General features: G+C 34.3%; 2 protein-coding genes and 1 long non-coding RNA gene across 3 annotated transcripts; 1 reads left to right on the top strand and 2 right to left on the bottom strand.

The window, feature by feature from the left end:
- Window positions 1-1,565: 1,565 nt before the first annotated feature.
- Window positions 1,566-4,061, bottom strand: LOC137252666 (uncharacterized). The gene is made up of 2 exons (XM_067788706.1): window positions 2,592-4,061; window positions 1,566-2,519 (listed from the first exon to the last, which is right to left on the bottom strand). The coding sequence occupies exon 1, from the start codon at window positions 4,009-4,011 to the stop codon at window positions 2,671-2,673; it is 1,341 nt and encodes a 446-aa protein (XP_067644807.1). The 5' UTR covers window positions 4,012-4,061; the 3' UTR covers window positions 1,566-2,519; window positions 2,592-2,670.
- Window positions 4,062-4,722: 661 nt separating this feature from the next.
- Window positions 4,723-15,574, top strand: LOC137233747 (uncharacterized). The gene is made up of 2 exons (XM_067757077.1): window positions 4,723-7,496; window positions 14,246-15,574. Exon 2 carries the CDS (start codon window positions 14,381-14,383, stop codon window positions 15,533-15,535), a length of 1,155 nt encoding a protein of 384 aa, XP_067613178.1. The 5' UTR covers window positions 4,723-7,496; window positions 14,246-14,380; the 3' UTR covers window positions 15,536-15,574.
- LOC137233746 (uncharacterized) lies at window positions 10,005-11,024 on the bottom strand. The gene is made up of 3 exons (XR_010947554.1): window positions 10,575-11,024; window positions 10,374-10,518; window positions 10,005-10,315 (listed from the first exon to the last, which is right to left on the bottom strand). It is a non-coding gene; the product is annotated as an uncharacterized lncRNA (long non-coding RNA).
- Window positions 15,575-16,014: the final 440 nt, after the last annotated feature.

Below are 16,014 nucleotides of genomic sequence, written 5' to 3' on the forward strand. Positions count from 1 at the left end.
GCACATATGCCATTCCTTTTACGCATGAGGCTATACCATACAAAACTTCATATTTCCATTTCTCTTCTGATATTTCGAAGTTTCGAATGAGCAGAAAAACATTTTCTTTTTCTTCACCGCCTTCACCTGACCAACAAACAAAATAGCAAACGCGAAATATTTTTGAGGTCGTTTGCACTTGCAAGCGCAATGTATTTGAAATTATGCATGGTCAGTTCATAAGGTCAGAATAATGTAATCAAAGATTTTAAACGCAAAATAGTGAAAAGGGGGAAAAATTGCCAAAAATCGGCGGAATTTTTTATGAACTTGACACTTGCACTTTGTTAAGGTAGAATTAAAAGGGCTATAAAACTGTATACTTGAAATATTATTTCAAATTACAGAAAATAATCCACACTTAATAAAATAATTAACAAAACTTTAGTTTTTCATACATTTATATTTTTATTTATGATCGCGGGTTCGAATCGAGCTCAAGGCCTAACAATAATTTTTTATCATTATTATTGTTATGATAAATTTTTTCTTAATTGAAAAAATTTTTAAATTAGAATAGAAGAAAGAAAAAATTTTAGACAACTGCCAAAGCTCGTTGTATAGATCCATTTCGGGAACTGCTAAATTCCTTCATCGGCAACGTTTAGGCGCCGCTGCTATAACCATTCAGCCACCACAGCGGTTTTTTGTTTGTCTTCATTAATCCTACTTCTATTCTGGTTCGTGCCAATTGATATTCACACCACTGCGACATCTGTTGCAGAATAGCTGTGAAAATTGGACTTGTTTGTTGGCAATGCTGCCAAAGTGTCATATTTTATTGACACTTGTTTTTCCCCGTGCTCTGGGATGTATTAACAATTTTTGTTGTTATATCGGCCTACTGATTTTAAGATCGCGGGTTCGAATCGAGCTCAAGGCCTAACAATAATTTTTTATCATTATTATTGTTATGATAAATTTTTTCTTAATTGAAAAAATTTTTAAATTAGAATAGAAGAAAGAAAAAATTTTAGACAACTGCCAAAGCTCGTTGTATAGATCCATTTCGGGAACTGCTAAATTCCTTCATCGGCAACGTTTAGGCGCCGCTGCTATAACCATTCAGCCACCACAGCGGTTTTTTGTTTGTCTTCATTAATCCTACTTCTATTCTGGTTCGTGCCAATTGATATTCACACCACTGCGACATCTGTTGCAGAATAGCTGTGAAAATTGGACTTGTTTGTTGGCAATGCTGCCAAAGTGTCATATTTTATTGACACTTGTTTTTCCCCGTGCTCTGGGATGTATTAACAATTTTTGTTGTTATATCGGCCTACTGATTTTAAGATCGCGGGTTCGAATCGAGCTCAAGGCCTAACAATAATTTTTTATCATTATTATTGTTATGATAAATTTTTTCTTAATTGAAAAAATTTTTAAATTAGAATAGAAGAAAGAAAAAATTTTAGACAACTGCCAAAGCTCGTTGTATAGATCCATTTCGGGAACTGCTAAATTCCTTCATCGGCAACGTTTAGGCGCCGCTGCTATAACCATTCAGCCACCACAGCGGTTTTTTGTTTGTCTTCATTAATCCTACTTCTATTCTGGTTCGTGCCAATTGATATTCACACCACTGCGACATCTGTTGCAGAATAGCTGTGAAAATTGGACTTGTTTGTTGGCAATGCTGCCAAAGTGTCATATTTTATTGACACTTGTTTTTCCCCGTGCTCTGGGATGTATTAACAATTTTTGTTGTTATATCGGCCTACTGATTTAAGATCGCGGGTTCGAATCGAGCTCATAACAACAAAAATTATTTTTATTTATATTTTTATTTTATTTTCATATGTTTAAATCAAAAATAATTTAAACAAGCCTGAAACGAAAAAAAGGAACAAATTATTGAAAAACCTAAAACGAAAAGAGAATTAGATACAGAACAATTAGAAAAGATATGTAATAATAATTTTTTAAAAACCTGAAAGGAAAACAAGAATAATTAATAAAAAAGCTGAAGAGAAACAAAAATAATTATTAAAAATCTGAAAAGAAAAACGGAAAAATTTATTAAAAATATTTAATCAGTTTAATGAAAATTGGTATAACTAGACACGATTTACGAATTTGCCAGACTCTTAATGGCGAATTCTCTCAGGATATAATCAATTAAGATTGAATCATTTCTCAGAGAAGCAAAAGAGCATATTCTCTGATTTTTTCACCTGGTTTACAAAAACGACTAATATAATCGATTTTGAAAACCTAGGCTCGTGTGTCAAATGTTTATTTTAAGAAATTTTTTTAAGGTAAACACGATTTTCGAGTTCGCCTACCACTTATTAGCGAACTCTCACACGATGTATCAATGAAGAATACATCATTTTCACCTGACACCAACTCGTCTAGGCTCGTGTTAGCTGAAAAAAGAAGAAGAAATACATGATTAGTAAAATCTTTACAAATTTCGTAAGCCCTAGGACATGGAAATAAATACATTTTATATACGTATGTATGTATGTAAATGAAAGCTGAAAAGAAAGAAAGTAAAAAGGAAAGTTGAACTATATGCTTTTCTACATTTTAAAATTTTTATTCATTACCTTGGTTGTACTTTCATTAGGTGGGAAGTTACCCAAGACCAAAGATGCCCGTAAAACCTTTGCTGTGGCTGCAGCTTAACTACTGTGCTTTTTTTTTCTTTGCTAAATATTTTGTTCTTTTCAATTGAGCTTCCACTCTACGTGCTGACCATTTCGCATTTTTGTACAATAAAGTTGTTACCATGAAATTCAACAGTTGTAAGCGGTGTTCCGCGCATTCGTCAGCTTTATTAAACCAAAATGTAAAATACCTATCGCTTTTACTTCGAATATAGTCGATAATTGTTTTCTTTATACCCGGTTTGTGATTGCTAATGCTAAACATTTCCATGTACCATTTCATGTGCAAACGACTTATCTCAAAAAAGTCATCATCTGGGTTCATTAAACGTAGGTCATCTTGCGCTTTATAATTTTTCGCTACTATAAGGGCCTCAGATGTATTCGCCAAATCAATGGTTTTCTTGGACATTAATTCTATGCATTTTTCGCAATTTATCTTATTCCTAAACTGGTTATGCATCGAATAGCCCGTATAATAACGTTGTACCTGGAGCTCTCCAGGCCTCTCCGGAATTTCTTCTAAAAAGATTTCATCAGGAATGTCTTCAAAGGGATTTTCTTCCACGACTTTTTCTCCTGTGCTACTACAAACGGCTGTTTCTTTATAGGGATAGTCTGCCACCTGATCTTCATCCTCTGTCGCTCGTTTGTCCTCTGGATATACATCAATATAACTATCCAATCTCCCCCGTCTTTTCGGAGTTTCTTCTAAAATTATTTCATCGGGAATGCCCTCAAAAGGATCTTCTTCCGCGATTCGTTTTCCAGTGTTTTCACAAACGGCTATTTCTGTGTCGGGATAGTCTACTACTTGATCTTCATCCTCTGTTGCTCGTTTGTCATCTGGATCTTCATCAATATCATTGTCCATAAGGATTTGACCAGTAACTTTCAGAGGATGTTTGTTCTCGACCCAATCGAGAAACACATCATCGTCATCCTCGCAGTTACTGCCCTTGTCCTTGAACCGGTGTCGTAAAATTTGCATTGACATCAGTCTTGCGACAATGTACTGTACTTCGTTAGCTGTTGGGTGGCAATTGACACCTTGACTCGCGCGTAACTTATAGAAGAAATTCTCTAGCGCATCCTGATTTAACTTTCCCAAAATGACGAAATCAATGTCACTATTATTTTCAAAAATATCTTCGCATAAATTTAACATAGATTTTAGTGTTAAAATAACACCCTCAAAGCATTGCAATTTCCGCGTGTGCATTGAGATAAGTCGTTCGAAGTAAGCTATGTGATCTTTAATGCGAGCAATTTTATCCACATCACCTCTTTTCAGAGGCCATTTCAAGGGATTTTTGTGGCCAATATACTTTGAATCGAGCTCATCGAATAAATCATTCATTCTTTTGATGAAGAGTTGAGTTGGTTTCGCACTCTTCAAAATAAGCCGTTCATTTCCAAACATATTATTTTCACTCAACATTTGGATCCCGGCTGCCACCGAATTGCTCAATAGTTGCGTAGCTCTGGATACACTCATCCTTTCGAAGGAACTCGGATGCACATGGGATCTGGTTAACTTGGGGCATATTTTAAAATTCTCATTTTTTTATCTATATTGTAAAGTTTCTCTACAACGGCATGCATTACAGGTTCATCAGGTGTATGAAGTACTGTATTATTTAAAAAGTTATTTCTAATAGATTTGATTAAGTGTCAATAATCATACATAACATGTATTTTTTGCCCATTGTAAATCCATGTAGAATTGGACTGATTTATGTTAAGCTCTTTAAATGCTTTCTGGTTGGATGAACCTTGATCGCATAAAATAGCTTTAACATTAAGACCAATCTTTTCTGCGACATCTATATTTCCCTTAATTTTATCTAAAAGATTATAATCCTTGTCAGACGTATGCACTACGTAATATGATAAAATGTACTTCCACGAACTGCAAATACCTTTTACCATAAAAAATAGGCACTTGTCTGCGATTAAATTTTTACGATTACCATTGCCGCTATCAACGTAGCCTTCAAAAATATCTTCTTTATTATTAAATATGAGATCTTTTTTAATGGCAACCTCATCAAACAAAATCTCACATATTCTTTCTTTTTTTGACATTGTCTTTGTCATTTCTTTTAAATTACTTATAATATTATTATCAATTCCCGGGCGGATATTTGGTATCGGACGATATCGCAGTAAAGATTTTTTATGAGGCAGTCGAAAGCCCAAATCGTCAATCAAGAGCCCATATGCTTTAGAGGACATGTATTGGACGTTTTGTGCCAATGTTTTCTCCTCAGGTGAATACCGAGTATGCTTCGACTTGACGATCATTTTGGCAAATGTCACAGCATCAGGACTGGCATTTATTGAAGGAATTATACAGGCATTTTCCATTTTTTCAATTTTAGCTTTTATTTCTAGAATGTCTATTAAGATTTGTGATTATATTGTCTTTTTCTCGGATAATGTTACGATAACCCTGAGCCTACTTTTCAAATTTCTCATGGTCACAAACCAATTCAAGTCCTTCGTCGAGACCTTCATAGCTGTAGGGTATATCGTAACGTTGCCGGTTATATTCCAAATCAGAAAAACGCTGAAACTCCTCTAGGGTTAAATCATTAGGCGACAAGGGATGGCTAGAAGCCTCGCTTGCAACAATCGCCTCATCATTTTCTACCCCTAGATGGAATGTCGGAAAAGCACCGTTCAAAAGCCGTTTGGTTGACACATGCCTACGCTTAAAATGACGCTCGCAAATGTAAAGTGTTTTATTTGCAATTTCTGACAAATTTAAGTTGCATGCCAAAGCCCAGGTATTGCGTTCAGTCTCGGATTTTGGGAACTCAAAAACCTTTACTCCCTCCGTAGGCTGACAACTTGGAACACAGCACGCCCGCTTCAACACTTTTGTAAAGCTGTGCAAGGGTGCCTCATCGTGTCCTATGAAAGCAAACAAAAAAAACTTGAGGCTAGAGTTCAACGTAGTTTTTCGCTACTTTCAGAATTTTATTTATTGGCTTTTGTATGTTGGTGATATAACTATTGACATAATATATTAAGCAAATATTTTGTAACATGAAACCAAATATTTAACTTTTTCCGACCTCAAACAATTAAAAAATTTTAAATATATTTTTTTAAATACAAAAAAGTTTCAGTGCACATACAATTTTGTACATGTATTGTGATTCGCACTTCCATATAAACAATTTTGAGCAGCACTGGTTATTTTTATTGGCAATGAAAAGTATATTTTTCAATTTTAAAAATTATAAAAGAAACTGTAAATATGTATATAGTCTGTTGTTATTTTTAAAAAATGCCTGTTGGGTAGGTACTTTACTTAATTAGCGCTTAACCGTTTAAACGGTTATGGCAGTCCAACAAGACGCAAATCTTATAGTTTATGAAATTTCCCAGCCGGCATTTTTTGAAAATTTTGATTAAAAAATATTTAAAAGCATTTTCTATTCGAAAATTAACGTATCGTCGGGAGAAAAATGTACCATAAATGTGATTATTCTTAAATAATCATTTATGATTCCTATTTCGAAACGCTTTTTATTCATATTTGATATCATTGTAAAATTGAGCTTTAATAGTTTTAGAGTAATACTAGCAGACCCGGCAGACGTTGTTCTGCCCTAAATTTGGCCTATCTGCATACATTTTAATAAGCTTTTTCCGTCTAACTCTGCCCTCCCTCTATAAGTTTTCCTAATCTTTTTATTCACTCCTCCCTCCGTCTTTTTCGCTTCATCTCCATCTTCGTCTTATTCTATTTCTTTCTCAGTCTCCTTCCCTCTTTTCTATTCTCTCAAGTTCTTCTCATTCTCCTTCATCCCTTATTGCCAGTCCAAGAGTGTGGTATGTATTTTGTTCCAGTCCCATTTCGAGTCCTAGTCCTAGTCCTAATCCCAGTCCTAGTCCGTCTCTGGTCTACTTCCCGGAAAGAAGGATCGTAAATACTAACATAGGCAAATTTATATACTAAATTTCAGGCAAATCGAATAGCACGTATATAAATAGGTATGTGGGTATTATTATTTCGGTTTCGCAAGCATATTTATCAGTTTTGCCAGGTTGATGCGACTAAATCGAATATCACAATGAACTTTAGAGCTCTCAGCAACAGCTTTCATTTGATATCCATAATACACACACATTCTAGGGGTATCCGGGTCCATGTTTTGGCCTATATCTCGGGACCTTAGTCACCCAGCGGTGTAAAACTTACTCTGTACTAAATCATACATCAACAGCTCCAATTTGATACCCATAATGTAACATTCTAGGGGTACCCGGGTCCACGTTTTGGCCTATATTTCGAGACCCTAGCTTTCATTTGATATCCATATTGTATAAACACATTCTAGGGGTACCCGGGTCCACGTTTTGATCTCAAGACCCTAGGCACGTAGCGAAAAAAAAAGGTAGACGTTGGCCGATTCTCAGACCTACCCAATATGCTCACAAAATTTCATGAGAATCGGTTCAGCCGTTTGGGAGGAGTTAAGACTCTAAAACCGTGACAGAAGAATTGTATATATTACATTTGACTGCTTTTCACAGTCATTTTCTGATCATATTCGTGAATATATTTCAATAGTTTTGGTTGAGATTTTTGAATAATTTTTGAATGCCATTATAATGCATTTATTCTTCATATCTTATTCAAAATAGGATACTACATAATAATCTTATTTCATCATTGGAAGAAAGCATGCGAAAGTGAGCTAATCGAACCACAGCTAACTCGCAAACAAACTTGACCGATATACACCTGCGACTACAAGATCCAACATCAGCATTATCGTCTGCATCTTAAAATACGGATACGATACGGGATGTTGAAGCCGTATCCAGGTATGTCAAGATAGTTTCACTTACTTGGAGTTCAAATAACGCACAACCTATGTATTGTCCAATCATTATGTGAAGGGGAGAAATGGTTGGGGAAATCTTCGTTCACGAGCAGCATTACATTATTTTTGTCTTGAAGAATATCTTTTGCATAAATAATAAAATTTTTATATATTTTTTCTTAGCTTCATGATTGAAAAAATATGTGTATGTGAAATAAATAAGATTTTTAATGAAAAGTAAAATTTCAACAAGTAAAAAATCATTATGCAGTGAACAAATATATTCATAAAAGATTCAGAAAGCTTAATGAAAAATGATTATAAATTTTTGATCACCTAAAGTAAAAAAATTTGATTCAAATATGATTCAAAAATGTGATTGAAAAACTATATTCAGTTTTTGATCATCAAAGGTAAGCATATTTGATTATTCTTTTTGTTGGTTTTTATGAAATATTAAAATTTAGTCATTAAAGGACTTCAAATATGATTCCAAAAAATTCGAATCGAAAAATGCTGTTTAGTTTTTCATCATCAAAAGTATTCATATTTGCTTATTTCTTTTGTTCAATTGTATGATAACTCATTATTTAGTCAGAAAGAGTAATCAAATTGTATTGATATGTAGGGAAATTCAAAATTGAATCACCTAAATGCTGAGTGGGTTACTTATCTATACACTGAGGAAAATTTAATTTGAGGATTTAAGTACATATGAAGATTTAAACCTTATATAAAAAAATGTAAGCACTACATTTCAATCTTTGCTAATTAATTGAATCCATTTACATATGAGCCGTTTATTTTGAAAGTGGCGTAAGTTATTTCATGTCGTTTAGGTTCAGTGATAATTTGTTTGTATTTCTCCTCGCCTCCAGTTTGTTAGAGTCAAATATCCAAAAGATGCAATTCTTATTATTATTTTATAATTGTAGAACCATCTATATATGCATTCGTTCAAAAATAACAATGCATTTAAGACCATGAGTTGGAAATGACTTGTGCCACTTTCAAAATAAACGGCTCATATATGCATATTTATTTGTGCATTTCACTTGGCACTACGAATATCGCAAACAAAAAATATGGGAGCACCCTAATAAAGCTACACTGTGATGTTCAAACGTACATACAAATGCACTTATCTTTATTCATATTTTGAAGAAAATCTACTTACCTAAATGCAACGTAGGTATTGCATTGCTAAGCAGCTTCTTTTTCCCAATTGCTTTCTCCTCAAAGTGGAGATCGCAGATGAATCCCTTAGGATTAGGTGCAGCTCCCAAGTTGGATGTCCATTTTGCCAGCAACTCTGCCTCCTGGGTGATTTTAAAAAATCTTGGTCTTGGGGTGGACAGGTTTGTCCGCCCACATCCCAAAACAACACATTTTTTGTCGATCGGCATTTTTATTTTTTAAAGAAACACTTTTAAAAATTTCGCGTACGCGCACAATATAAATTCACTTTAGAATAATCGAATTCCAGATAACTGGACAATTCGTTATAATTTTTTGATATTCTGGCGCACTTTTCACTTGTCATTTTGAGTGGGAGTAGTGGGGGGAAAGCTAACTTATAAAATACAATCAGTCCAATTGGAAAAAGTCTATTTATAATGATTTAGATGAACACAAAGTATTGCACACTTATATATATATGTATGGATTTCTTTAAGCACATACTATCTATACATAATATGTACAATGAATTTGTTGGATTTTAGAAACAAACGTAAGTTATCTTAACACTTTACCTTTGGATCATTTGAATGCACAAAAGCCGTCGGCATTTTATAAATTTCATATATGTATACGTTTATACACCATTTTTACTTCATATCACATATTCTGATTTGTCACATTTTTGCAAATTTTAACGCACATTCACATTTCTTATATCACATTTAAACCTTTTCTAAAAATTTTATATAAAAATTTATTTAAATGAAAGGCCCAGAACCGTCAGCATTTCAGCGGTTTCATATGTAAGTATATATGTACATATATACATACATACATTTATGCACTTATCATCGTAACAACATATTTCTACTTTTAAACAATGTTACTGCACAAGTTAACATTTGCACAATCACCACTATCACTTAAAATTTTGCTATTTTAATATTTATTATTCACTTTGTAAAATTTATTCACTATTCCACCGATCAATTAGAATAACATTTATCTCATTGTAAATTTTACCAAGTAGCGCAACTAACAGCTGATCGGTGAAAATTCGCACATTCACACGCACAGTTCTCGACTCAGTTTCAAAAAATAATTTAGATTATTTAATTCAAATTTTAAAGTGAGATAATCCTTACAAATTTATGTATACAGAATATATATGGCGTGTTTGTTGTTATTAAAACAATGGTTTTATTTATATTAAAGCTTTTATCATTTTTTTTTTAACTTTGAAAAAACTCCGAACACCATTCCTTCATTATATAACATTCGACTGCCTAGTCCACTGCCTTCCACTCTATTCGCAACATAACCTCTACTTAAGCTGCCAAACTATATAGTAAACAATGATTTATCTTCTATTGGATAACCAAAACAAACTATGCAAATGAAAAAACAAAACAAAAGTGTCAAAAATGACCGCGCGCACGAACAAAACAAGAAAGAAATAAAAATGACAGCTCAGGCTGGTGCGGACAGAATAACAAAACGCATGGTGAAAACCTAATCTGGTTTTTCTAGAGGAACACCAACTTGTTTCAACGCCATGTAGAAACTCTACAGTGCGCCCTCTTGTATATCTATCCTCTTTGGTTATAAGCCAGGGTGCAAGACCGTATCCTGCGTCACCTATGAATTTGATATAAAGTTATCGTTGAACAGTAAATTATTATGAAGTTCCTTCTACCTAATTGACGTAGACTTCTATTTCCGCTTCCGTATTGAGCTTGGAAGAATAGGGATACGTCACTGTTAGACCAAACGAATGAGTCGTGTGTTGACCCAGGGTATTTCGCGTTAATGTACCGTATACGCTGTTTATAATCACATATCTGAAAAATTTAACACATTGATTAAAAATAATACAATAAATATTTAGCACACTTACAACCAGTACGTTAAGACTATAAAAACCTTTTCGGTTATAAAATAAATGGGAGTTCGCTCCTGAAGGTTTTGCTATCCTTACGTGCGTACCATCAATGCACATAACAATTCCGGGAATTTTGGATTTGTTGAAGAAGTAACTTCGGGATTCCATTTGCTCCTCGTCATTCATTTTCAAATTAATCCACTTTTCGCACAATTCCATTTCCATAATTTTCAAGAACCTCTGAAAACACCTTCGACACTGTTGGTTGAGCCATTCCTAGCATGTAGTCTTTACCAACTGCATTCTGATAGCTTCCTTCGGCTAATATTCGCAGACATAACGAAAGCTTTTGTTGGCGACTTATTGCTGTGGTTTTAATCACGGGAAGAATATTACTGCAAAATATGCTTAACAGATGTCTATAAGCGTTTTTATTGACTCGAAATTGTTTAACAAACCTTTAAATAAAAAAATGTACACTCGCATGTGTATTAAAATTTTCTTAATTTACCTACTTACTCTCGGCCAGCTCAAAAATGTCCGGTGCCCTATTTCTCACAGATCTAACGCATGCGGTGTTGTTTTCTGCTTCATTTGTGTCAAAATAAAAAGCAATTGAATCCATACTTTGTTATTTTATATTTCTATTTTATATTTTTCACGCACAATTTAATCGCAACAAACAATTTTGATTTATTTAAAGAAATTTCAAACCGCTTTTGACACAATCCGCTAGGTGAGTGGGTAAAGCCGTGGTTACTCACGAACGTACGTAGAAAAAACGTGTCAGCTGACACGACCTATCTTATGAGTGTGCAATGTAAACGAAAACTCACCGACGTGCAACGCCCGTACGTACGTAGCCCGGAACGTAGAAATCAAAACAATTTTGATTTTTTCCGTAAGAACGTGTCAGCTGATCGCTCTCTCACTAGACAGAGTTGCCTAGTAAACTTTTGTGCGCTAATTTTTGACCGTTTGCAATTTTATGCAAAAACACCTAATTAAAGTTTGAAAAATTGTGAAAATAATTCGAAATAATTATGTAAAAGTGCTGATTATAAATATGTAATCTATTTATACTTATTTAATATGTATTCCGGCCTTTTACAATATCAAAAATTAAATTGGAAAAAGTTGATGTTTCCATAAGCATACATGCAAACTGGTCAATGGCAACAGTGCTTTGCTCTAAACAATACACACACAAATATGTTATGTACATGTACACAGACGCACACATTGATTCCTGCGGGCTTGAGAGTTCGGTCAAACGTGCTTCGTACGACAAACGTCCGTACGTACGGCACACGTCGGTGCGTAACTGCCGCATAATGCGGTAGTTACTCACGAACGTACGTACCAAAAACGTGTCAGCTGACACGATCTATCTTATGAGTGTGCAATGTAAACGAAAACTCACCGACGTGCAACGCCCGTACGTACGTAGCCCGGAACGTAGAAACCAAAACAATTTTGATTTTTTCCGTAAGAACGTGTCAGCTAATCGCTCTCTCACTAGACAGAGTTGCCTAGTAAACTTTTGTGCGCTAATTTTTGACCGTTTGCAGTTTTATGAAAAAACACCTAATTAAAGTTTGAAAAATTGTGAAAATAATTCGAAATAATTATGTAAAAGTGCAGATTATAAATATGTAATCTATTTATATTTATTTAATATTAATTCCAGCCTTTTACAACATCAAAAGTTAAATGAAAAAAGTTGATGTTTCCATAAGCATGCATGCAAAATGGCCAATGGCAACAGTGCTTATCTGAAAACAATACACACACAAATATGTTATGTACATGTACACAGACGCACGCATTGATTCCTACGGGCTTGAGGGTTCGGTCAAACGTGTTTCGTACGACAAACGTCCGTACGTACGGCACACGTCGGTGGGTAATTGCCGCTTAAAGTAGTCATCCGATGTTTATGAGAATGAAATGAATTTCAACAAGTGAGGGGAGGGCGAATCGAATGGCCATATTGTACAAGTACAAGTGTGTTGACTTCTTTCTGACAGGCACTCGCTCAAGTGAGCATAACGGGAAAATCTGGGTTGCTTACATTGCACATTCATAAGATAGGTCGTGTAAGCTAACACGTTTTTTGTACGCACGTTCGTGGATAACTGCAGCTTAAAAGCGGAGTCATTGGTCCCGTTTGTCGCATTGTTGTAGTCGTATCCCTAACGTAACCCTATACGATACATTCCCTTCAAAAAAAGCGAGTACTCCATAAATAGTGTAAGGAATACTCCTTTAGGAGTATAGGAGTGTTCCAAAACTAATCTGTATTCATACAAAAAAGGTGCTCCAATTAACATTGCGATATCCTAGGAGAGGAGTAGGTGATCCCACTCTCGCTTTGTTTGTGAGTATTCCATAGAGTACATACGTGAGAGTACTTTCCAAAGTACTTTCGCCGTAGTACTCCATGGAGCACCCACAGAGGATCATATGCCAAAGTACTAAAGAGGAATTGTGTCGGAAAGAATTATCGGAGTGAATTTAATTTAAAATAAAAGTAAATGAAGAGGGGCAATACAACTTTTATATTTTATACTACGAATATTCTTATGTTATTTAGCACTATACATACTATAGTATGTATACATACAACCAGTGCGCCGTTGCATTTTATCACAGTTGCCATAGTAAAATTTTATTATCAGTTATTTGTATGCAATATTTTACTTTTGGAAACTCTGTTCGATCGTCATCGTGTCGTGATCACGGTCGTTAAAAAACAAGCAATGATCGGCTGATGGTGGTCCGCAAACGCATTGCAAAGTAGTATTGTGAGGGTACTCCAACATGAAGAAAATGGAACACGTAATCCAACAATTTTTGCAGGGTTGTGATCGATTAATGGTGCCTTAACCTAAAAATCGTGAAAATTTCATAAAAATGAAGAAAACGCAAAAATTTGCAAACATATTCGACAAAAAATAAGTCTCTTAGTCATGACGTATCCAAAACAATGAATAAAATCTAAAAAAAGTTATTAAATTCACCAACTCAAATATTTTTAGGTTATGGATATGGCGAAAAACCAAAAACCAATTGGTTGGCTACGATACGGTTATGACCTTAGCGTTACGATACCAATAACACTGCTCTACAAAATTAAACTTTTTGCATTACCGTGGATCACCATTATTTTTTTTTTATTTGTTATATTCCCCTTATTACAAAAATGGTCGAAATTTAAAATTCTATGTCTAACATTACCTTAAAATTGTTTAAATACCATTTTTTTAAATACTTATTGGTTTCAGAGTTATTTGCATCGCATTATAAAAAATCGATTTTTTGTATTAAAAATTTCCATTTTTTTCTTCTTTAATTCGTAAAAAATCGAAAGAGACAAAAACTTACAACTTTTATTAAATGATCGTAAAACTGTGAACATTCCAAATCACGCAATTTTTATTTCATGAAAATCCATGGATAAACGGTAATATTATTAACAATTAAGTGAATGAAGGGAAGATACGTATTTTTAATATTTTTGTTTATTTAGCTATTTAAGATACATTTATTAAAGAAATTCTACAAAACTTAGTAATTGAAATATTTAAAAATAGTTTCTGCTTTTGGCTTGTCTACTGTAATTTTCTGAATTTGATTCTCGTATAAGAAACCAATTATAATCCCCCATCATATTTTCGTACCAGAATCCTTGCTAACGCTCCTCCTTGCTAGTCTCCTTGTTCCCAAGCATTCCGGTTGATTTAGCGATTGAAATTATATCCGCAAAGTGGGAAAACATAAAAGAATATATATCCTTAATAAGGGAACTATTTATCACAATGGTGAAATTTTGCATAAAAGAGAATCGATATTTTAAATACAATGAAAAAATATACGAACAACGTACAGGAATGCCCATGGGCTCACCAGCCTCCCCAGTCATAGCTGACATTGTCATGGAGGAGCTGCTAACAAGATTCGAAAATGAAACTACTAGCAAACCACGCCTACTTACAAAGTATGTAGATGACTTATTTGCCATTGTAAAAACTGAAGAAATTGGAAACGTTCTCACTGAACTCAACAGCTACAGCATAAGCATTAAATTTACAATAGAGGTTGAGAAAGATGGTCAACTACCGTACTTGGACACGTTAATCAATAGGAGAAACAACAAATTATATATTGACTGGTACAGAAAACCCACAGCTTCGGGAAGACTAATTAACTATTATTCAAAACACGAAAAAAGTACAATAATAAATACCGCCAAAAGCTTCATAAGACGGGTACTTACAATAAGCGACAGAATGTACCACAAGAAGAATATCACAATCATCAAAAAAACTCTAGAGGATAATGAGTTTCCAAGTAGCTTGGTCAATAAACTGGTCCGAAATTTCTATACCAGAGCACGTAATGAACGTAAACCCGAAGAAGCAAATAACAAAATATACAAAGCGATAACCTATGTCCCAAGAATAGCAGAGAGGATCAAGAGATCGGATTTATATGACAAAGAAAAGGTCAAAATAGCGTTCACATACAACAATACATTGAAACAAATTTACAGTAATACAAAGGACAGAATTCCAAAGGATGAGAAATCCAACGTAATATACAGAATCCCATGCAACGGGGACGGGTCTCACGTATGCGAGAAGGTATATGTGGGGACAACAAAATTAAAATTAAAGACAAGGATTTCCGGCCATAAGTCCAATATTAAACTTAGGAACAACGCTTCGGAAAATAAAACGGCCTTAACGGCCCACTGTAAGGATACGGGCCACTATCCCGATTTCCAGAATGTTACTATATTGGACATAGAGAAACAATATAATAAGCGCTTCACCATGGACATGCTCCACATTATGAACACGCCTAATGATAAGAGAATTAATTTTAAAAGTGACACAGACCAATGCGCATATGCATATCGCAATTTATTGCTTAAGCAACAACACAAAATGCAAATCTCACGGCGCACATGAAAGAAAGCAGCGTACAGAAATTATTTCGCTAGCAGCATATTTAGGATCAACAAATCATAATAGGGGGACTCATGTAACCGTATAAATGCCTTATAAAGTGTGTAAACGTATAAATTTATCTAGTTTACGCACGAGCTGTCAAATTTTGTATGAAAAACCATTTACACAATAGGGGGACTCATGATAGCATATAAACTTATAAGGTGTAAAATTATATCCATTTACACACGCTGTTATATGAAGGCACCTAGTAATACTCTTGATAAACTTGATTGTTTATCAGCTGTATTATTGCCGAACAACATTTTTTGATTGTTATACAAATTAAAAAATGCCAAGACTAAGTGAAAAATCAAAACTAAAACGCCTTTACTTGCTGATGTTGGAGATTTTTGATGAAAATGCCTGCTGTAATGTCTGCAAGGTTGCATTCCTTTGAGTTTACCGCGTTTACACAATGAAATGTGCGCGTAAATTTA

This window comes from Eurosta solidaginis, chromosome 5 (genome assembly GCF_040869045.1).
Source record: "Eurosta solidaginis isolate ZX-2024a chromosome 5, ASM4086904v1, whole genome shotgun sequence".
NCBI classification, from domain to species: domain Eukaryota; kingdom Metazoa; phylum Arthropoda; class Insecta; order Diptera; family Tephritidae; genus Eurosta; species Eurosta solidaginis.